Source organism: Heterocephalus glaber, unplaced genomic scaffold, assembly GCF_053883595.1.
Source record: "Heterocephalus glaber isolate CG9 unplaced genomic scaffold, H.glaber_assembly_v1.0 deba00001600, whole genome shotgun sequence".
Taxonomy (NCBI): domain Eukaryota; kingdom Metazoa; phylum Chordata; class Mammalia; order Rodentia; family Bathyergidae; genus Heterocephalus; species Heterocephalus glaber.
The window spans coordinates 37,306,567-37,330,474 of NW_028258372.1; the positions used below are offsets into that span (position 1 = coordinate 37,306,567).

General features: G+C 39.2%; 1 protein-coding gene and 1 long non-coding RNA gene across 12 annotated transcripts in view; one reads left to right on the forward strand and one right to left on the reverse strand.

Annotated features, from left to right (window-relative positions):
- Positions 1-15,387, forward strand: part of Camsap2 (calmodulin regulated spectrin associated protein family member 2) — a 113,639-nt gene extending 98,252 nt beyond the window's left edge. For all 6 annotated transcript variants that reach the window (XM_021242345.2, XM_004862264.4, XM_021242346.2 and 3 more), the window contains 7 exons: positions 279-2,478; positions 6,090-6,226; positions 7,088-7,308; positions 8,734-8,806; positions 9,595-9,710; positions 11,874-11,992; positions 12,476-15,387. In XM_021242345.2, the coding sequence (XP_021098004.2) occupies positions 279-2,478; positions 6,090-6,226; positions 7,088-7,308; positions 8,734-8,806; positions 9,595-9,710; positions 11,874-11,992; positions 12,476-12,781 (3,172 nt within the window). In that variant the 3' untranslated portion in view covers positions 12,782-15,387. The remainder of the gene's footprint in view (positions 1-278; positions 2,479-6,089; positions 6,227-7,087; positions 7,309-8,733; positions 8,807-9,594; positions 9,711-11,873; positions 11,993-12,475) is intronic.
- Positions 1-23,908, reverse strand: part of LOC147823179 (uncharacterized) — an 88,367-nt gene that overhangs the window by 45,071 nt on the left and 19,388 nt on the right. For 3 of the 6 annotated variants that reach the window (XR_015444216.1, XR_015444217.1, XR_015444212.1), the window contains exon 2: positions 9,531-11,466. This is a non-coding gene — a long non-coding RNA (uncharacterized LOC147823179). The remainder of the gene's footprint in view (positions 1-9,530; positions 11,467-23,908) is intronic. The other 3 variants (XR_015444215.1, XR_015444213.1, XR_015444214.1) reach the window with 3 other exon arrangements.

Sequence of the window (23,908 nt, forward strand, 5' to 3'; positions counted from 1 at the left end):
CTCTCTCTCTGTCTTTTATTATTAGCTAGATTTCCAGATCTAGACTTTAAATTAACACTAAATTTGAAAAGGGCAGCACAGGCAGATGATAGAGAAGTCAAAGGGGCTAAATGTACAAGGTAGCTAAATAGTCCTAACTTACCCTGAGGGCAATATGATTATGAGAAATGGGGAAAGAAAGGAAATACAACTTCAGAGAATTGTTCAGTGATTACCTTAAAAGTCATTTATTTGCTGGGATTACTTAAGGATTTTCTCTTTAATTTTTTTTTTTTTAGATCATCGGTGCATGGTGTTTCATTTGATATTTCTTTTGATAAAGAAGATAGTGTACAGAGACCCACTCCAAACCGAGGAATCACACGTTCTATTAGTAATGAAGGACTTACTCTGAACAACAATCGTTTACCTAAACACATTAGGAAAAATTTGTCCTTTAAGCCCGTAAATGGAGAAGAAGAAGCAGAAAGCATTGAAGAAGAACTTAATATAGACCCTCACAGTGACCTCAGATCTTACATGCCCCTTAATACAAATGAACTAAATTCTAATGAGAATATGCATTACAAGCTTCCCAATGGAGCTTTACAAAATAGAGTACTTCTAGATGAGTTTGGCAATCAGATTGAAACACCAAGCATTGAGGAAGCACTACAAATAATTCATGATACTGAAAAATCTCCCTGTACACCTCGGCCAGACCAAATTGCTAATGGCTTCTTTCTTCATAGCCAGGAAATGAGTATCTTAAATTCAAATATCAAGCTAAGTCAATCTAGTCCAGACAACCTAACTGATACAAAAGGTGCCTTAAGTCCCATAACTGATACCACAGAAGTAGACACTGGAATTCATGTTCCTTCAGAAGACATTCCTGAAACTATGGATGAAGACTCTTCTTTGAGAGATTATACTGTAAGCCTAGATTCTGACATGGATGATGCATCTAAATTTCTTCAGGACTATGATATAAGAACCAACAATCCCAGAGAAGCTTCAAGTCCTTGTCCAAGTACTGTAAGTAACAAGTCTCAGCCAGGTAGCAGTGCTTCTTCTAGTTCTGGGGTTAAGATGACCAGCTTTGCTGAACAGAAGTTCAGGAAACTGAATTATACTGATGGAAAAAGTAGTGGAAGCAGTTCTCAAAAAACTACTCCAGAGGGCTCTGAACTTAACATTCCTCATGTGGTTGCTTGGGCACAAATTCCAGAAGAAACAGGCCTTCCACAAGGACGGGACACTACACAGCTGTTGGCTTCTGAAATGGTGCATCTTAGGATGAAACTAGAAGAAAAGAGGCGTGCTATAGAAGCCCAGAAAAAGAAGATGGAAGCGGCTTTTACCAAACAGAGGCAGAAAATGGGAAGGACAGCATTCCTTACTGTAGTGAAAAAAAGGGGGGATGGGATTTCCCCTCTTCGAGAGGAAGCAGCTGGTGCAGAAGATGAGAAAGTGTATACTGATCGAGCAAAAGAAAAGGAATCCCAAAAACCTGATGGACAAAGGAGCAAGTCTCTAGCCGACATAAAAGAAAGCATGGAGAATCCGCCGACAAAATGGCTAAAGTCTCCAACAACACCTGTTGATTCTGAGAAGCAGTGGAATCTAGCAAGCCCCTCAGAAGAGAATTTAAATGAAGGAGAGATTTTAGAATATACAAAATCCATTGAAAAGTTGAATTCATCCCTGCATCTTCTACAGCAAGAAATGCAACGCTTGTCCCTTCAGCAGGAGATGTTAATGCAGATGCGAGAACAGCAGTCTTGGGTGATTTCACCTCCACAACCCTCTCCACAGAAACAGATTCGAGATTTGAAACTATCTAGACAGACAGGCCTGCCATCACCTGTCGCACCATTCTCCTCAGACTCCCCTCGTCCGACTCACCCATCTCCACAGTCTTCTAACAGGAAAAGCACATCTTCTGTTAAAAATCAAAGGACTCCTAGGCCAAATGAACTAAAACTAACACCTTTGAATAGAACCTTGACCCCCCCGAGGTCTGTGGATAGTCTTCCTCGCTTAAGGAGGTTTTCACCAAGTCAAGTTCCCATTCAGACTCGGTCATTTGTATGTTTTGGGGATGATGGAGAGCCTCAGTTAAAGGAACCCAAGCTGAAGGAGGAAGCTAAGAAGGAGGCCTTGGAATGTAAAGGGGCTCTGGAACAGCAGGGACAAAAGCCTGAAGAAAAGGAGATCAAACCTCTTGAGTCAACAGTTTCAGAAGTCCTGTCACAGCCTGTCACAGAGACTGTGTGTCTGACACCAAATGAGGACCAATGGACTCGATCTACAGAACCGCCTCCTAAACCCACTTTTCCGCCTACTGCTTCTAAAAATGTTAATCTGATTGAAGTTTCCCTCTCAGATTTGAAACCCCCTGAAAAGGCTGATGTAGCTGTAGAAAAATATGATGGAGAAAGTGATAAAGAACAGTTTGATGATGACCAGAAAGTATGCTGTGGGTTCTTTTTTAAGGTAATACTCAACTCTATATGTGTGTGAGTATATATTTTTTTTGAAGTTGACATGCTTTTAGTAGCAGCTCTTTTGTTACAAGCTTGCCATTAACTCTAAAATATATTTTGAAAGCCCCACTTTAGTGTATTATAGTCACATTGTAGCACACTGTGATTTCTAAAACAATATTCCAGTGTGGATTCAAAGCTATAGTTAAACCCTTTTGTCATAATCATGCCCCATATTTAGGTGTATTTCCTGCTTTTGCTCTTCTGCCTCTTTCTCATTTCCATAAGTGCCTTTTTAAAAAATTAAGCAATTCAAATCTTTTCTAAGAGTGATTGATTCTATAAGCAATTTGTAAACAGCTCATAACTTAGTATTGTATGTGAATATATGTTAGGTTTTTGAAAAAGTAATCATTTTTCCTTACATTTTTTCTTTTAATAAATTTTTTTGAAAAACTGACCGGATAGGATCTTACAAGGTAAAGTATTTTAAATAGCATATAAATTGGGCGCAGTGGTGCCCACCTATAATCCCAGCACTCAGGAGGCTAAGGGAGGAGGATCACTGTAGTTCAAAGCCTGGAGTATATCATAGTGAAACCTTTTGTCTCCCCTAAAAAGGAAAAACATAAAATTGGAAAGTTATCATTGAAATACCCTCTACCTTTTGCATTACTGGGGATCCAATGTAGGGGCTCACACATTCTTGGCAAGTGTCCTCCCAGTGAGCTATACCCAGGGCCCCTGGAATAGCTCCTTTAAAAGCACTGGATAAGCTGGATGTGATGGCACATGTCTGTTATCCCAGCACTTGGGAGGCCGAGGCGGGAGGATCCCTACATGAGGGCAAGCGTGGGCTACATAGTGAGTTCAAGGCCAGCCTAGGATATATAGCAGACCTTATCTTAAAAAAAAAAAAAGCATTGGGTAAAGATCTAGCCCATGGTCTCTTGAGTGTTGCCTTTTTAATTTATATTCCAAATTATGGAGCATGTTTATTTTTTTTAATCAGAAATATATTTTGTTGCCGGGCATGGTGGCACACATCTGGAATCCCTGCACTTGGGATGCTGAGGCTGGAGGATTGCTTTGAGTTCAAGGCCAGCCTGAACTATAAGTAAGACCCTAAAAACAAACAACCAACAACAATGTTGTTATTCATTTCTTTTTTTTAAATTACAGACTAAAATAATCTCAAGTCCTGAATAGCCCTACATTTGGAATACAGATTTGAAATTTAGTATTGTTTTTTGTTGTTGTTGTTACCGGGGATCGAACTCAGGTCTTTGCGCTTGCGCAGCAGGCAGTGAAACCACTGATCTAAATCCCCGGCCTAGTATTGGTTTTATATGTAAACTATTTAAACACTTCTGCAGCCATCTAACCCAGATATTGAACATTGTCACCTCTTTATAATGAAGATCTTAGAATTTATCGCTGATAACAGGAAAAGTAGAGAAAGAAAAACCTATAATATAAAACATTTTCTACTAGATTATCACTCACTTTTTTATCTATATGTTTTTCTGCAGTTAGAAATATGAGTTACTCATGTTTCTCTTTTGTTTTTTAATTAAGGGCCTAACATTGATAGTCTTTAATCCTGTATCACTCCACAATTTGGAGTATAAATAGAAAAGACGACACCCACCAATGCTAATTTATAATTTAAGCTCATAAAGTGTGAAAAAACCAAGACTGTTGAGTTGACTATAATTGCTAGTTTTACTTTTGATCATTTAATGCTTGCAATCTATAAAATTTATTTTTAATTTGATCTCAGGGTGATTGCCCTTTATTTTGTTTCTTGATCATGTAAAACTTTTTTATGGAGTGCTGTTGTAGACAATGTATATTAAAGTTTACTGTCTAATTTTAGAAACCTTTGCTGCCTCTGTTCCTACAGAGAAAGGAAAATGGAGAGGGGTATGGGGACTTTAAGGTAACACGGGCAGAAGATCTGTACCTTCATTTCCTTCCAGATCTTTACCACCCCAAAACTCATCCCTTGGTCTGAGTATAGCTTCCTAAGTAGGCTCCCTGTCTCTAATCACACCGTTCCATGCTTCATCCTGCTAATGTCCCAGGAGCATAGCTCCAGTTGAAATCTGAAGAGTTCCCTGCTGAATGAGGTTCTCACCTTTAGTATAACATTTAGGGACTTTCTTAGACTACTCTAAACTTGTTTGACCAGCCTCTTCCCCATAATTTTTATCTTAGAGTGTTCATTAACACTACCTTCAAGCTTCTTTTTTCTTTTTTCTTTTTTTTTTGGTACCGGAGATCGAACTCGGGTCTTTGCACTTGCGCAGCAGGCCGCGAAACCACTGAGCTAAATCCCCGGCCCAAGCTTTTTTCTTTCTTTCTTTTTTTTCAGAACCAGGGATCAAACTCAGGACCTTGCACTTGCCAGGCAGGTTCTGGCACCACTAAGCTAAATCTCCAGTCCCCTCAAGCTTATTTTAAAGCCTTTCTTTCCCCCTTATTGGAGGTTAAATATTTCCTCCTTTGTGTCTTGTTGTATTCTAAACATACTCTGAAACTATAACACCTGTGACCCAGTTTTGTTATTTCCTATTTGTTTTGTCTCTTGGACTATGAACTCTCAGAGATATTGCATCTCTTTACCCCTAGGGTATAATAAAGTACACACAGATACAAATATATGGATATTGGAACTGATGAGTTGAATGGTGTCTCCTGACTTCTCTCCATTATCCATTAAATCTTTCCCTGGGCTCCTGTACAAGGCACCTGTTCTGTACCTCTTCCCCTTGTGATTTTTAACCTCTTACATTTTTCATATTTTAATATCTATAATCTGGCACTATGTTGTGAATATATTAGACACCAATGAATTAAGCACTGACAAGGACAAAAGACAAGAAATCATTAGGACAGTGAACTACTCATGAATCTGAAGCATTTTAGAAACTCCTAAAAATTAGAGCTGTCCCAAAGGATCATGTAAAAGCCAGGCAGGCCTAGGAGGGTTACAGAGTACGAACTAACTGGATTAAAAGAACTTTGGAGGGCCGGGGATTTAGCTCAGTGGCACCACACCTGCCTCGCAGGCACAAGGTCATGGTATCAAAAAGAAAACTTCGGAAGAGTATAATTTTGTCCATCTTTTCTTCACATTCTGAACCTGCCAATCAAACTGTCAGTGTATCAGCTTTAAAAAGATATAGTAGTTTCATTTATGTGGTATAATATTGAATAGCTAGTTTTGGAATGCTTTTTATATATGAGTGTTTTTATTGAGCATATGTTTTAAATAAAATTTAAATACAGTTGTAATAATTGGAGGCTAACTCGCCCCTCCAGGTTACTTACCACAGTCCAAAAAAACATTTATTTCATTGATGGTCAGTCATTATGTGTCCTTTGTTAATTGATAGAACTGTTAGCGCTTCTCAGCCTTTTGGCTAAGATCAAGTGTAATTGATAGAACTGTTACCACTTTCAGTTCTTCCATCATAATTCCTGAACTATTTCCACATTTGGTAGGGTTAGTAAAGTTCAGGTTTTCAGTTATAAGAGTAACCATAAAATGTGACAAGTAGAAATAAGAACATTAGTACCTAAAATGTTTCTTCCTGTTTCAATGAAATTTCTTAGGATGATCAAAAAGCAGAAAATGATATGGCAATGAAAAGAGCAGCTTTGATGGAGAAACGATTAAGAAGGGAGAAAGAAACTCAGCTTCGGAAACAGCAACTGGAAGCAGAAATGGAGCACAGGAAAGAGGAGACAAGGTAAAGGACACTGCTGTGTGAATTTCAGATCCTAGCATTAGGGTGCATCGGCCTGTTTGTTAAGTGTGTCCTCTTTCTCTCCCTCCCTCTGCCTGTCATTATCGAGGGTTCACCACTGTGCTACATCCCCTGCCCTTTTTATTTTCAGACAGATCTCACTGTGCTTAAACTCGGTACCTCCTGCTTCAGCCTCTTGAGTAGCTGGGATCACATGCATGTGCCACCATGCTTGGCCTCATTAATTTTTTTTTTTTTTGTACTGGCGATCGAACTCGGGACTTTGTGCTTGTGAGGCAGGTCCCAGAACCACTGAGCTAAATCCCTGGCCCTTTTTTTTTAATGAGTCTGTTGGCAGCTTCTGCCAGACTTTTGTTTTTGTTTGGGGCTTTTTGTTATGTTTTGTTTTTTGTTTTTTCCCCCGGTACCAGGGATTGAACCAGGACCTTCGCTTGCAAGGCAGGCACAACACCACTGAGCTAAATCCCCAGCTCATTAATTTTTTAATTAACAGATTTTTGTTTTTCCAGAGATATTTATAAATGCTGGACATCGGGATCAGTGCTGACTTTTATTTCCCAGAGTATTGCCTGACTTAGCATGTCAAAGTTCTCCAGGAACATTAATTTAAAAAATTTAAATGTTTCAAAGCATTAATTTAAAATAACTTCATTGGGAGATATAAATACATAGATATATATACATGCACACACATACACATGACTTAAATTTTCTCAAGTACATTTTTCCCCCAAGGTGCTGAAATATAGTAATTCTCCCTGTTCACATCAAAGCTTGTAGCTCTTTCCAGTGTCACTTGTCTTTGATATGCAAAATAAAAAATTTCACCGTGTAATTTCTTAGGCGTAAAACTGAAGAAGAGCGTCAAAAGAAAGAAGATGAGAAAGCACGCAGAGAATTTATTAGGCAAGAATATATGAGACGAAAACAGCTGAAACTAATGGAAGACATGGATACAGTGATTAAGCCCCGGCCTCAGGTGGCAAAACAGAAGAAACAGCGGCCAAAGTCAATTCACAGAGATCATATTGAGTCCCCCAAAACCCCAATCAAAGGTCCTCCAGGTAACAGCTTGTTAAGGGAGTCTGTTCATGAAACACCACCAGCATGCTTTGTCATACTTATTTGATAATGCTTTGATACTCCTAAATTGGATGCTCATTTTGAGATTGTGCATGTTCTTATTCCAAAAACCAAAATGGGCAAAAGTTTTTTGCAATGTTGTTTTTTTTGGGGGGTGGGGGCGGGTGCCGGGGATCGAACTTGGGTCCTTGTGCTTGCGCAGCAGGGGACGAAACCACTGAACTAAATCCCCAGCCCCCAAAATGATGTGAAGATGCAATGTTGTTTGGTTTGGTTTTGTTTTATTTTTTTGGCAAAAGTTTCTTTATGAATTATATGTATTATGTATGAATGCATATATTTAATAGAAAAAAATGTTTAAAATCTATTTCAATTACCAGCTTATTAGTGAACTGTCCTCATATATAATCTCCTTGAATTATTAACTACTATTAAAATACTTGTAAACTTAATGTAAATGTTTTATGCATGAAATATATAAGAAAATGTCTGGAATAAGGAATATAAGATCAAGAGTTTGCAGGTCCCTCCTGTAAGACAGAAGTGGTCAAGAATCCAAATTTCTAATACCTGAGTTGAGAAAATACATTTTTTTAACTTGCCATTCATACTCTTATTCTTTAAAACTTATTTAAAGTAAATGCCATAGAACCTGGCGTGGTGGCACACACTTGGAATCCCAGCACTCGGGAGGTTGAGGCAGGAGAATGGCCCTGAGTTCGAGCCAGCCTGGACTGTATAGCAAGACTCTGTCTAAAAAAAATTAATCGCCATAGAAAATTTTAGAGAATTACCATAGTTATTCTAAAAATGAGGGAAAATAACAGCATTACTTAAAAGCTCCATCTTATCTTGTCAGTGAAGCTTTTTTTTTCTTTTTGCTTTTTTTGGTAGTGTAGATGGAACTCAAAAGGTGCTCTACCACTGAGCTATATCCCCAGCCATTTTAATTTTTTTATTTTGAGAGAGGGTCTCACTAAGTTGTGTAGGCGAGCTTCAAAGTGGACGTTCTCCTGCCTTAGCTTCCTGAGTAGTTGGGGTTACAGGCATGTACCACCACTCCCAGCCAGTGAAACTCAGATAGACAGCATTGGCTGAAATGAGTAAATTAATTTTCTACCTAGGAATCAGATATTACTAAATATAGTTTTCTTTGTTGAGGATATCTGACTAGCATTTTAGTTTTGGAACAGCGAGTTAATTTTATCATTGTTTTCTGAAAGTAGGTTGTTAATTCTAAATAAATTTCACATATGCATGCATACATGTTTAATTAAGAGTTAAGGAAAAGAAGCTACAGAAGCTCAGTTTTCATATGCTGATATTATCTAATGAGCAGACTGTTAGTTGCTCCTTTTAAATTTCTAATTTTTCTTGCTCAGAATCACAAATTTCTTTTTTTTCAGTCTCTAGCCTTTCTTTGGCCTCGTTGAACACAGGTGATAATGAGAGTGTCCATTCAGGCAAGAGGACACCAAGGTAAATCAAAAACATATAAATATCTTTCATAGGAAAGATTATGATATCTGCCATTATATATAATTTTAAGTAAAAATTCTTTCATGGTTTTATTTCATATTTTATAATGACTGAATCATAATAAAGTTTTGCTGTCTTAGGACTACTTGGATTCCTGTTAAAAGAAATTAACAATTACAATTTAGAAATACTGACATTGATAAGATACTTTTTATAAGCAATAAATACTAACAATAATTGTTAGCAAGTAATTGCTAACATGTTTATTATTAAGTCATAGTGAGCAGAAACAGAACATACGATATGTACTGTCAGCCTCTCAAGCTTAATTCCCTTTGAATATTAGAGTTTTCCCCATTGGAATAATTTCAAAGTAGGCTACCTATTTGAATTTAACATTTGAGTTTTAACACCCTGATGAAAGATCTCTTTTGTGCACTATCTAGGATATAGTCTAAAAACTAAAAGTCATTTTATCATCTTACACTATAACGCCCATACCAGAAAAGAATGTTTTAATGACTGTCATCATTTTAAAGTTCTGATCTTTGTATTACTACTCTGTTGGGTTAGTTACCAGTTTTTACATGGAAAAACGTTTCTTTTTTTTCAATAAATATTTACAGATACTGGTTGTGAGAACCTGCATATAAAGCTGTGCCTAAGACAAACATCATCACTATGTTATTTTAAGGCCCTAGGTTGTCTTTGTTGATGTACTTACACATACTCTGTGGCCCCAAAGTGTTCTTGTATTTGAAACATAAGAAATGTTTTTTACAATTTAGATCAGAGTCTGTGGAAGGTTTCTTGTCTCCAAGTCGCTGTGGCAGTAGAAATGGAGAAAAAGACTGGGAAAATGCATCTACAACTTCTTCCGTGGCTTCTGGAACAGAATACACAGGTTAGTGTCAGTACATTTTGAGGGAAGCATTAGAATTTAATACACTAAGAATACATGCAGGATACACTAAAAGTTTTATTGGCTCACCTTTTGGTCTAAACATAAGAATCTCTGATTTAAACAAAAACAGTACACTCAAATGGTCATTTTCAAGTAGCTCAGCTTCACCAGTGCTGCTCTTTGAGGTGCGATAGAAATACGAGTGTATTTACATTTTGAAAAAACAATTATTACAGGGGCCGGGGATTTAGCTCAGTGGTTCCACTGCCTGCCCCGCAAGCGCAAGGACCCAAGTTCGATCTCCAGTACCAAAAAAAAAAAAACCAATTATTACAGCAAAAGACACATTGCCATTAATCCCCATCAAAATAGTCCCTTTTGCTTCAAACACATCTATCCCATTGTTCTTGCCACTTTTTGTGGCGGTTCTGGAAGTCCATTTTCATGAGTTGTCGTTAGTTGTGCTGTCTTGGCTGCCTCCATGTTCTGAATTGATTCAAAATATTTACTTTCATGATCATTTTGACTTTGAGGAAGAGCCAGAAATTGCATGGTGTCAGATCTGGTGAATAACGTGGTTGGGGACAACTGTAATGTTTTTATGAGTTGCCTTTCCATTCAGTAGCCTGGGGTAGCAGCTTTCACCGTATCATTTTATGAGATCATATCTCATAAAAACTCATGAAAGGACTTCCACTTCCAGAACAGCTTCAGAAAGTGGCAAGAATGGTGGGATAGTGTGCTTGGACCAAGAGAGAGTATTTTCTAATGTAAACATTTACTGTATGTTTTGATCATCCCTTGTACTTAGGGAGTTAGTGACTTTCCCAGGTGAATGGAAATAGGTTTCTAAACAAAACTAGTGATGCCACTTACATTTCATCCCTCTACTTTGATCTTTAGAATTCTGGCCATTTCTGGATAGTAGTTTGAGTTTGAAGAAGTTTTAGAGTTCTGTCAGCAGCACATAGGTCCTCATTACTATGTAAAGGCTGGAATCTCAAGTCCTCTCTAGTGTTGGGATGTCAGATGTTTAAAAGTATCAAAAGGCTCTAAAAGATAAGGAGAATGCATTGAATCTAGGAGATCAATCTAGCCTCTCATATACCCACCAAGTCTTCTTCCAGCCTCCATTAGGAGGGTGAAGATGATGGAAGTAGAAGCAAACTGAAAAAGAGAATGTTGATAAGGACACTTAAAACATATGAAGCAGGAGAGAAAATGAGAAGAAAGGTGAGCAGCATGTTGAGGGGTAGATGGGAAGGCACAGGAGAGCAGGTATGGGGAAGAGCAGAGGAAAGGAGATGGCCCCATCCCGCTGCAATCCTGCAGAGGCGGAAGCCTTACAGAGCCTATGGGGCTAGAGCCTTGCCATGTACAGTTCACTCTGTACCGTTTTTCCTCCCTGCTGTATGGATTTTAATATTATCTCCTTCAGCCAGTCTGACAGCCTTCAAGGTCTTGGATTAGACATTTCCTTGTTACTCGCTCTGCTTCTCTGTTCAGTTGAACAGTCTGAAAAAGATGAAGCTTTTTTTTTTTCCTTCTTAAAAGCTTAAATTACTTCTAGGCCCATTCTGCTTTAAACTCACTTGTAACCTCATCAAACTTAAGATTAGGCAGTGTGATAATTACGGAAATACCTGTTTCCAGCGCTCCTCTCACAAGGCAGCCTCAGAAAGCCATAGGATTGTCCTCAGATACATCCCGATGCAGATAAAGCAGTGCTTTGATTGGAGTGCAGCCAGTAAAAAGCCTTTAACACAGAATTTTGTTTTGTGTAGCAATTTCACCAGTGAAGAAAAATTACATCATTTTAAAATAGCATTTCTGCCTGGCATGGTGGCACACATCTGTAATCTTAGCTGAGGCAGGAGGATTGCCATGAGTTCGAAGACAGCCTGTGCTACATAGTGAGTTCAAGGCCAGCCTGCACTACCTAGCGAGACCCTGTCTCAAAAACCCCCAATAATTAAACAAGCACATGGGCCGGGGATTTAGCTCAGTAGTTCGGCACCTGCCTCACAAGCACAAGGTCCCAAGTTTGATCCCTCATACCAAAAAAAAAATTAAACAAGCACAAACTAAAAAATAGAGTTAAATAAAATAACATTTCTGTGTTGGGATGTAATTTTTTTTAATTGTCTTAAATCCTTACCACAGGACCAAAGCTCTACAAAGAACCCAGTGCAAAGTCCAATAAGCACATAATACAAAATGCTTTAGCCCATTGCTGTCTGGCTGGAAAAGTAAATGAAGGTCAGAAGAAAAAGATCCTGGAGGTGAGCACGTTTGCATGAAAGTTAATTTAACAACATTCTAAAACTATGGAGGTCTTTTTACCAATACCTAAGAAAATTCTCATAGGCCCAATATTTCAGTAGCACATAAGAGGTCTATAATGAGATGCTTTAGTTATTAGATTTAGTTGAATCTCAAATTGGATTCTGAAAGTCAGCAGATTTAAAGATTAAGAATATAGTTTAAAATTTATCATTAAAATAGGGCTGGGGGTATAGCTCAGGACTAGAGAACTTCCTTAGTATGCATGAGGCCCTGGGTTTGAGCCCCAGCACCACCAAAAATAATAAAAGTAGTCATTAAAATCTGTCATAAAATTTGATCCAAAAATGTTACACAGTTATATAAATATTGCTCAGCAAAATATATAAGGGTTTTTGTTATTTTTACACAGTTACATAAATATTGTTCAGCAAAATACATAAGGGTTTTTATTGTTACTGTTTTGTTTTTGTTTTCTAAAGGAAATGGAGAAGTCAGATGCCAACAACTTCTTAATCTTGTTCCGGGATTCAGGCTGCCAGTTCAGGTCTTTGTATACTTACTGCCCAGAAACCGAAGAAATCAGTAAACTGACTGGGATAGGCCCTAAATCTATCACTAAAAAAATGATTGAGGGACTTTACAAATATAATTCTGACAGGAAACAGTTTAGCCACATACCAGCTAAAACTTTATCTGCCAGTGTTGATGCAATTACCATTCATAGCCATTTGTGGCAGACCAAAAGACCAGTAACACCCAAAAAACTTGTACCTACTAAGGCATAGGAGTTGGGAAATACTTGCTTCAGAACATTCATGAATTTGCACTTCATCTTTCCTGCCTATAGAAAAGCTTTCTAATTGCCAACAAGACTTATTAATTAAAACTGGACATTAACTCTGTTGTCATGAACAACTGGAATGTAAACCATAGTATTTTGGAATGCAGAAGAGTCTCGCTTAGGTGGTAAGTCCAAGTGATGAAAGGAAGTGCTTGATTCACAATTGGAGATCTGTGTGTTACTGGATCCATTTGCTTGATACTAGATAAGTGGAAGCCCTGGATTCTCATGGACACGAGGGAGCAGATGTTTGTGAAATATGGCTAGGATTACAAATTATGGGTTGTATTGGTTGCTTTTTTTTTTTTTTTACCTTTTACTGTACATGCTTGTCTCCAGATGGTTTATTTTGTTCCCTTTCTCTCCTGAGGATTTATTCTAAGACACTTCTATATTTTGTTTTATGTAGAGATCATGAAAGTAGGAAATACACCTTCAGAAGTAACTTGCACCTTTTTTACTATGTTGAGAAACACTAGTGTTACATTTTACATAACCCTCATGTTTTAATGGTATTAGAGCATTTGCAAAAATTATTCTAAGTATTTACCATACTGTATTTATTATTCATGCAAGTATTAATATTTCTCTATTAAATAAGAAGTGTTGTAAAGAGCTGCTAATAGGTTTGCTTTAAGCCACATGAGCTTAACCAAGAATATGTTAATAAGTTGCTGATTAAATCAGTGCTGTTTTTACACCACTTCTGGCCAACTCAGAATAATTTAGATTGTTCTTTTAACAAAAAAGGATTTCTATCTCTTTTAAAATAAGTCACTTTATAAGCTGGCAGAAGTGAATGACACTTTGAGAGTAGTCTTTCAGTCTGAAGATGTAAGATTTCCTGAAGCAAGTTCTCAGGAGGTCTTTACATTATATTTATAACTGAGACAAAAATTATATTTAGAATTTTTAAAACATACAAAGGGCTACATTTTAATTTTCAAATAGCTTCACATTATTTTACTTATGTTGAGTTTTTCTTCTTTTTAATCCTTTTCAAGTGGAACAGCTAGTAAGGACACACTTGAAATCTCTACATGATCTTTGTTCTTTAACAGTGTATACCAGAGGGTTAGTTGGGGGAAAACTTCATTCTCAGGAAAAGACTTGAATGATTATGTGACCCTGTTATGTTTCAGTGTTGTGACAACTGTGTAAACTAGGGGGGAAAGGCAGTATTATATCATAAATGAGATGCGTAGTTTGTTTTCTTTAATGGGAAGTAGAAATGAAAATAGATACGTTTCTCTAATTGAGTTGTTTAGAGAGAGAACTAAAGTCTCATATGATGTATTTACTTATTTAAAAAATAAAAAGAATAGGAATGAGATGTCCCTGAGCTGTACTTTTCTATTATTATAAGGCCTTTAGGCATCAGTGCATCTGGTTTACCAACATTTTCTCAAATGCTGTCAATATTTTACTGTAATTTATGTTCTTATATTTATGTATATTTGTTAAAACTGTAAAAAAATTTCACAGATTTTTTCCAATACCTGTGCAAGATATATGTGTAGCTCAAAACTATTTGTGATCTGCTGTTTGCATGTGAGAAACCAGGATATGTAACTCTCATATTTTAAGTGTATACATATTATGTATATAATATATAAATATTAAAATGGGGAATTATACATCTTACCTTTCAGACAACAATTTTTATCACAATTAGAAATGATCTTCAAATACATGTTGAGATTGTCCTAGTTTAAAATAATTATAAGTAAATCTAATCAGAATGTGAATAATAGTCAAAAGAAAAATTTAATAAGCATTTTACATTACTAAATTTGTTCTTTTCAATTAAATTTCCCTTACCAAGGCAATCATCTTGATATTACCTGAGTTATTAAATAAAGAAAAATCGGATGCAAGACAATGGAGGAGCTATTGAACCCTAAACAAGACTAACCTTTATTCTTACCTTTGTGTGTGTCCAGCAATTGAATTGAACATCTGTAAGGTCTAAAGGTAGAATGTGAATATTGCCACAAAGTTCATTGCTATCAGTACAAGATTTTACTTTATTAATGCAAAAGGAATATGGAGATACTTCTCTAAGTCTTCAGAGTTTTTATTTGGGTCCAGCTTTTTTTAAATTATGTTTTTAAATTATACAAAGGAAAAAACATCCCATTTCATAAAGTTTGGAGATTTTTGTCAACCTTACTGAAACGCACTGGTGCTTTCATTATTGAAGGTCAAATTATTGTAATTATTCAATTAAACTTGCCAAACACTTGTCAGGGTTATCAGTGTTTGACATGGCTTTGGAAAGCTTTTAATTCCTCTTGACTTTTCAGTTTTGTTTAGAATGACTGTTACAGTTTTTATTTGGCTGTTTAAAGCCAAAGTCAGCTCTTAATTCTGATTTCATGGATACTGTTGGGCGATGTACAGTGTATGATGTGTGTACCTGTCCACTCTAGAGCATTGCTTACAGGTTTTTTAAAAGATGCTGTGCTGTAAAATATTGTCGTATTTGCTATTTCCTGATACAGTGTAGTTTTTCCCCTTTCATTTGAATAAAAGCATGGCACCAAATGACTCTTGTTTCATGAGTAAAATTTTTTAAACATATTTAAAAGTAGGAGAACTCATCATACAGTTTTCCTGTTCCTTGACCTATGTGTAAATTTAACAACTTTAATATTCATAAGACAATCTTTAATAATAATAGATATAAAATACTGACTTTAGGCAGTGTTAAAATATCTAACTTTCTCTAGTTAGCTCAGATGGTGTCTATATATGATATATAAATGTGTATGCTCCTCTTACATTCTGTCCATATTAATTCACTGTGTTTTGGTGAATTAATAAATCATACCAGATTTAATACTCTGCCTTTGAAATTAAGTGGCTAGTGAACTTGCTGATCTCTCTCACAGCCATGAGGAGCAATTGCCTGGTCATTATTTTGTGAGTTTCACTTTAATTTTGCTGATTCTATTCATTCAGAGCAAGAGAAACAAAAGGTCTGGTTTAAAAGAACAACCAAAAGTCTTTCTTTATGCATACTTATATACCTGAGGAACTACCTGCTGCAGTCTAACATAAATGTGCTCTCAACCTTGGAACCTTTGCCTTTGGATAGGACACACAATCTTCCTAACAGCTATACTGCCACTGTATTTCCAGCACTTCAATTTTCAGAAATAAAAATATTTAACTCTAAAACCCAGGCATGTTAGAGAAGTAGATAAAAGCCATGGTTCCCTCGAGCCTACACACAACTTACGGGTGCTTTCCCTGACCTGGTTAATGGATGGGTTTCAACTAGGGCAGAGGAAAATACTCGTAGTGAGAGGAACACAGATATTTATTTTGTAACCTGCCCATGGAGAGGTCATAAAGAGGAAAATCCAGCAAAGGATACATAGCTGTAATGTGATACAGAAACCAGGACATGAAAAAAACATGTCTATAAAATGAATGTGAAATCCCATCACCCCTTAGAAATACATAGATGCTCTGAAGATAGATCTGTGTCCTAAATGGCAGTTTTTACTTTTAAAAGAAACAGGAGAGCCTGCTTCACAAGTGCAAGGACCCAAGTTCGATCCCGGGCACCAAAAAAAAAAAGAAAGAAACAGGAGAGATATTAATGATTCTGTATAACTTGATGAAGCCTGGGGTTGGTGTACAAGTTGGTATGTCAGAGTTATTCTGCAAGTAAGGAGATCTAGAAGCTAGTTTCTTTCATCTCCTTTTTGCATTTTTGGTCTTCCTGGCACCCCAGTATTCCAAAGACAGATGCTTAGACAACAAAAATTAGGTTTTTGCATGCACTCAATATCGTCATGGTAGTTACAACTAAAATTTTCTTCATTTTCTTTTTTTTGTTGTTGCCTTTTTTTTTTCGGTACCAGGGATCAAACTCAGGACCCTGCGCTTGCAAGGCAGGTGGTGGCACCACTGAGCCAAACCGCTGGCCCAAATTTTCTTCATTTTCATGGTGAGGGGGGAATGTTTTCCATTGACAAGAATAAAAGCAAATGAGTTAACAAAAAGTATTTTGGGACCCACTAAGATTTTTTTTAACATATTAAGCAAATGATGCCTAGCCTACTGGTATATTCTGTCATCCTTTACCACCATGTGTTGTTCAGGTGGCTGAATGTCCGTCTTCCTTCAGTTAGTGTTAGAGGCATCATAGAGCTACAGGATACATGTTGGGTACAGCACATGTCGGGTACAGCACGTCTAGTTTACAGTTTTATTGAACTGCAGGGATTCCTGGCCCTGCCCATTTTCATATTTATTTGTTTTGTTTTGTTGGTACTGAAGATCAAACTTAGGACCTTGTGGTTGCAAGGCAGGCAGAGGAATGACTGAGCTAAATCCCCGGCCCCCAATTTCATATTTAAAGGGTTGATCATTTTCATGAAAAGGACAATGTGGCTTTCAGCCCCAAAATAGAAACTATCCACTTAAATATACAATTTAAGGGGCTGGAGATTTAGCTCAGTGGTTCCGTCGAGTGCCTCGCAAGCACAAGGTCCCGAGTTCAATCCCCAGTACCAAAAAAAAAAATGTATATATATACACACACAACTTGTTTATTTAATTTATTTTCTTGTTTAACTCTCACTGCCTGTGAAGATGTGAGCATTTACATCTCCATTTTACAAGTAAGGATGATGAGGCTTTAAAAGATTTCTAAGTATGCAGGGGCTCGAGGGTCCCAAGTGGCAAAATCATAACTGGAGTCCACACTTTCTAATTGAGCTCCCCTCCACTGACCTATGTAGTGCAGTTTCCCACTGCATTGTAGGTACTGAGGGATATAAAATACATTTAAGTCTCATAAATGCACTAGTTCATAATATATTCACTGTTGGTGGAAAACAGTTGTAGTTAAAGTCAATTTTGGCCTATGGCTCATCCAGCATCAATACAACACCAGCTAAAATCAGACTGCTGTTGCCCCCAAAATACAAACTCTAAGTAGACTTTCTTGGCCTGGCTCCCTCCAGTCCACACTTTGCATTCTGTGGGGCCTGAGTGTGACTTGAAAATCTCACCACTGGTCACCAGACACAAAGTGGTTCCAGTTTCCTTTCACCTTTCTAGTCCGTCCCTTGACAACCATGAGCCAGCGTCAGTGCTCAGTCTGCTTCAAGCTGTGCTCCACCTCTCCCTGCCCCAAGCAAGCCTTAGCCATGGGCTTTCACTGTCCCCCACACAATCTAGACCTCTTGCCTGAAAGCTCTCCTGGGCCCACCCACACATCCAGTTGCCATCTCCTGAAGGTCCTTTATCCTCAGCTCACCCATTTAAAAACCAAACATCAACTTCCTAGCAAACTCAGCTCCCCTTCAGGGTCTTATTTTACTTTCCTCTCTGACCAACACAGAAGGACTTCAGATCCAGACAGGCACCAGATCCTGTCAAAACTATTTGTACTTTCAACCTGTTCCACATTCTTCCTGCCACCAGTCTCATGTGGAGTTATTGACAGCTCATGCTTAGCCCTGTAGAGCCTTCAGCCTTCTTTCCCTAATTCATTTCTCCCTCCAAACTGTCCTGCAAATTGTTAACTCAGTTTTCCTAAAGCACTGGTTTCATCATGTCACCTCACACCTTATCAGCGTAAAACTCTCAACTCCTAAGATCAGCAAAGACATATCCCAAATTACCTTTTGCCAGCTGCAAAACTGAAAGCTATGTATGACATTCCAAGATACCAAAGTAATAGGAAAAAATTGAACTATGGTGGACCCTTGACTTACAAACTCAATTCATTCCTGAGGGCTGGTTGTAGCTCAAGTTGGTCAATTGAAGGCTCAGGCTCCTCTACACAGCCTTTAAAGTCTCCTGTACACAGGCAGATCTCAGTGTCCTTAGAGATATTGGTCCAGGATTTCTCAACCCCACACAGGAAAGGTTGCTGTAATGATCCTTCCAGAACTCTTTAAGGATTAAATCTGTATCTGAGACCATCTGGAAGCACAAGCAACTGGCATTCAGGTTGTAACTCAAGACTTTGATTGTAAGTTAAAACTAAAATTCCAGTCATAACCCAAGTTGTTTTGTATGTCAGTCTGGTCATAACTCAGTCCACTGTAAGCACTTGTACTTATTTCAGCATTGTTTTTAGTTTGACTTTCAGGGAGGGCTAGGGTGGGGAGTTGAGGTGATTGTGATCTCTTCTGTGGTGGGGACCACAGAAGATCTTCATCGTATTTTTCAGGCTGCTTCTGTCCATTGACCTCTTCAGAAAGGCTGACCCGCTTTGACCTTGATATGAGGCAGGCTGACAGTCGGCTTTACATCAAGATTCTTGTATATGATGGCTCTTCTTCAATACAGGAACTGCTTGGAGGAAGCACCGAGTCATATTCTTTGCATCTGTTACATCCCCTGATCTGGTGCTTGCCTGGCAGCAGGAAGGAACTGTTTACAAAATCAGGTGACCTTAAAGAGTTGGTCTCACTGAACAGAGGCAGGATCACAGCACTGTGGGGAGAACCTCCTCTCACCAGTGCTGAGGCTGCTGCAGATAGCTAGAAGTTTACACAAAATGTCTGTGAAATCACTGAAAAGTAATGACAAGTTCTGACAGAGAAGCTCCCGTGGGCAGAATAATTACTGCAAAGAGAAAAATGTCATTTCCTTTCCAAACAAATTCTGGGGCCATTTCTATATTGAGGGACTTCCCTTTTGCTCTCTTTATTTTTCTGAGGAGTTTGTTTTTTACCTTGAGCTGCAGAAACCTTCAATGGAAGAAGCCTTACTTTCCTTGAAAGCTGCACTCTGCCAGCACCCTCCAGGCCCATCCCTGACCTCCCCCATGTGCTCCAGGGCATACAGATGTCTGGGGTAGATCTGCCCAGGGATAATCACACAGCTGCAGACTACAAGGCTTTCACATTGAGTCATGCCTCAGTGCTCTGGGCTGGAGCCAGTGCTCACATCTAATTTAGATGGTGTCCTTTCCCAGCTACCTCACATTTAGTATCTGAAAGTTTCTAAAATTATTGAACATCTGAGATACTCTGCAGAACCTCTGAGGTCTAGGGTGGGGCCCCTCTCCTGGTGTCCACCAGCCATCCTTCAGGCACCAGGGCAGAGACCAGAGCAGCTGTTGTCTCTGTGCCCTGCACACCCTCCTAGCCAACACACACACACACACACACACACACACACACACACACACACACACACGAGGTCTTGAGGTTCATGGTCTTAGGGACCATCCTGGTAGCCAGTCAGTAACAATGAATGAAATCAATTCATTCCCCTTTCCTGGTTCAATCCACACGGGGAATGTGTGGAAACGCAAGTAGACGTGGCTTTGCTTGGTTTTCCTCTCACTAGGACTCAGTTACTGTGAACCTGTCTGCCAAATGTAGCTGCCTGGCAGAGTGGCATCTGTCTGCATCAGTCCTGCCAGTAGTTTGCGCAGCATCCATTGTCATCCGGTGAAGTTCACCATCAGAGCAACACCAGGACCTGAGGTGGTGAAGTGTTAGATCCTCCAGAGGAGGATTCTCTCTGTTGATCTCCAAAACATTTCCCCCCGCCACCCACTATGTGTGAAGAAAGCACTGTATCCCTGAGAGGAGGAGAAAAACAGCCAGCAGTGGGACAACCAGAAACAAGAGGTGGCCCATGTGATGCCACCCACCAAGGGATGGAGTAGAACCCCTGTGTTTAGATGCGGCTCAGGAGGGCCCCCCCAGGGCCTGGCTCATTCTTCACAACACCCTTGTGAGATGGATGCTGTGCCCTGGTCTGGACGTGTAAATCAGGGCCCAGGATCATGCAGCTCTCAGTGATAAAGCTGATGCTTAATCCTGACTTGGACCACTGTCATCTGGTCCGTTTTGCTCACTGCTCAGAAACACGCAGTGACACGTAAGAGATCTGGGTAGGAAACGACATCACAACACAAAGCAGAGGTTCCGATGCATTTTAAATTTAATAGCTGGTGTTAGGAAAGCAGAATTGAAATCTCAAAAAATACACACTAGGTGGATTTAAAAAGACAGTTTTGTGTTTTTTTTCTTTTTTTGGTACCAGGGATTGAACTCGGGACCTTGCACTTGCGAGGCAGGCAGCGGAACCACTGAGCTAAATCCCCAGCCCCAAAAGACAGTTTTTAACAGAACTGAATGTTCTCATCATCAAAGAGAAAGTAAAATTCTAAACTCTTGCATTAGTAACAAATTTAACTATATGAAACTGTAAAACAAAAAATAGCTAAGAAGATGTTTGGAAAAATAGTTGAATCAAACAGAATAGTGATTTCTCCTAAACAGTATGAGATACTGGCCTTATAGTATTTAAGATCATAAGCTCTTGATAGATAAATATAGATCGTAAGATCATAATATTTTTATTGGGGTTTTTTTGGTACCAGGGATCGAACTTGGGTCCTTCCACTTGTGAGGCAGGCAGTGGAACCACTGAGCTAAATCCCCGGCCCTTAAAATCATAATAGATAAATGTGTGAAGGACATGATTCGTGGTTCACATGTGAGGAAGTAAATATGGAAAGGTTTTTTCCATCTTATATCCAAATTTAAATGATATAACATTATACCTCATTACCTGTATAAAATGAAAATTTTATATATATATATATATATATATATATATATATATATATATATATATATATCTCTCAGTTCACAAACTCAATTCTCTCCATGATTCTGGTTGCAAAGTGAACTAGACAAGAACCGAATCAAATTTCCCCATAAGGTCAACATTGACTCTAACCATTGAATTTGATTTGAATTCTATACAATATATATAATTTTATATATATATATGTATATTGCTGATGAACATCTCTAACATGACTGCATTGAATATAATAACCTCATAAAATGCCATGACATTTTGAATTACTAATCACTATAAACATTTGTCTCAATGAAATTTTTCATAGCCTTTGAGCTACCCAAAGGTAATTATAACAACAGTATGAAATGAAAATTCATAAGTTCACTTATTTATTACAGATATCTATAACCATTAAAAATACTAGAAGCAGCTGCCAGCCATGGTGGCAGGAGGATTACAGCAAGTTGGAGGCCAGCCTGTGGTACACAGTGAGACCTGTCTCAAAAAACCAAACAAACAAACTAGAAGCAACCTAAACATCTAAATTTAAGGGTTTAAAAAACAGAAAAATATGAATTTACAGGGCATTGATTGGGAATTGCAGACCATAAAGCTGTGTACATTCTAATTACAAATATGACTCTGAAACATCATAAAAAGACTAGCTAACACGGAATATGAAAGGAGAAAAATCTAAGAATAATGAAATTACAGGTGGATTTTTTACTTTTGAAAACATCCTTCACTAACTGAGAAGAAATTCATCAACGTGCTAGCTAGGCACAGGTATGCTGAGGTTCCAGACCTGGGATGCCTTTTCTTCTATATTCTGTCCTGTGATTCTGTGGCCTTTATGATGAAAAAGTCAAATACAATTTTCAAAAATGTCCTAAAAGATTAAGCTTATTTGTACAGAAAAAAATTAATATTGGTGAGAAACACTGTAAATAGCCCACGCGGGGCAGAAATCAGGCTATTCCCAGAAGCAAGTGAGATCAGTGTTGGGTATTAATTCACTGTCTCCTGCGTCCTCAGGCTTAGGACAGTCACCGTGATGGATAGGGAGAAGCCCTCACCCCAAAGAGACCAGGGCAAGACTGACCCACAGAACAGTCGGGCCAGAGAGAGGAAAGCCTGGGGGTGAGGTCAGGGAAGGCTCAGGCCAGGTGGAGAAAGGGCACAGGACTTCTTAGCATCTATGAGTGACCAGGCGTCTCAGCCGGAAAAGATGGCGTCTCTCAGGTGGCTGTCAGGGAGTCCTACTGGGGAGCAGAAGAGGAAGCAGCACTGTAGAGCTGGCCTTGGTCACTGAGCCAGGCTGGGTACCTGGAGGCCACCCCAGGGCAGGGTCCCAGCTCTGGTCTTCGCTTTCTCCCATCCAGACAAGCTCAGCCAGGCCCACTGTGCCCAGGCCCGAGCAGAGAAAATTCACCCTAAGCTCTTGACCACAGACTTCCCTTGGGTATGAGACCACAGCCCAGGAAGCAAGAATCTCTGTGTTTTTAAAATAAACAACCTACTTCTACTTCCCCTCAACCCCCTGTCTCTACTCTGCTCTTGGGCCACTCACCCCATTCTGCTTTTTCACCTGTGGTTTCTTTGCTGTTCGTCTCGAGGTTTCAGGATCACTCATTCTCTCGTAGTCCCAGACTGGAGTGTACCTCACTGGAGTAAGGCCTGAGGGGAAGGGAGATCCAGCAGCACTGGGCCTGTCCCTGAGTGTCCTGGCACTGTCCTGCTGGCCTTCCAGGGAAGAAAGCTGCCGTCGCCCAGGGGAGCTGCTCACCAGCAACCATGTGAGCAGACATTAGAAAATCTGCTCCAAATCCCCAGCAACTCCTCAGGTTTCTCTACTCTTGGAGGATGGCGGGGGGGGGGGGGGGTCCTTCTGGGGAATTCCATACCTGAAATGCCCTCAGAGTGACAAGCCCAGAAGCCACACTCTCAGTGGATGTAACAATCTTTCTTTGCTTCAGGTGCTGGGGATTGAACCCAAGGCCTGGTACATGCAGGGCAAGCACTCTGCCACTGAGCTACAGCCCCAGCCCTGGCTTCTCTTGCCTGCCTTTCTTCAGCTTGTAACTGGTGGGCGAGAAAAGTTTTGAACAGAAACAGCCTCAACGCCCACATGCCCAACCCTCCACGGGCTCTAAAATAATTTTCCAACTAAGAAAGCTCCATAGACTAGAGGGAGCTCAACCAAGGGGGACCTTATGGTGGCCAAGTTCAATATTGATAGTGTCTCTTTCACTCTCAGAAGTGTCTTGGTTCAGATCATAAATTATTTCATCGCCTTACCTCAACTCGACATCAAGCGCACACGCCCTCTGTGTCCCTGACCTCAAGGAAGAAGATATCATCCGCACAGAGAGAAGGGCCCGGACCCATTTCACCTCCTCCCTCCAGAGGCCTGGGCCGTTACACTTAACCTCTGCAGTGGATCCTCTTCTCTATCCCTCCTGTCGATAATCTCCTTCAAACACAAATATTT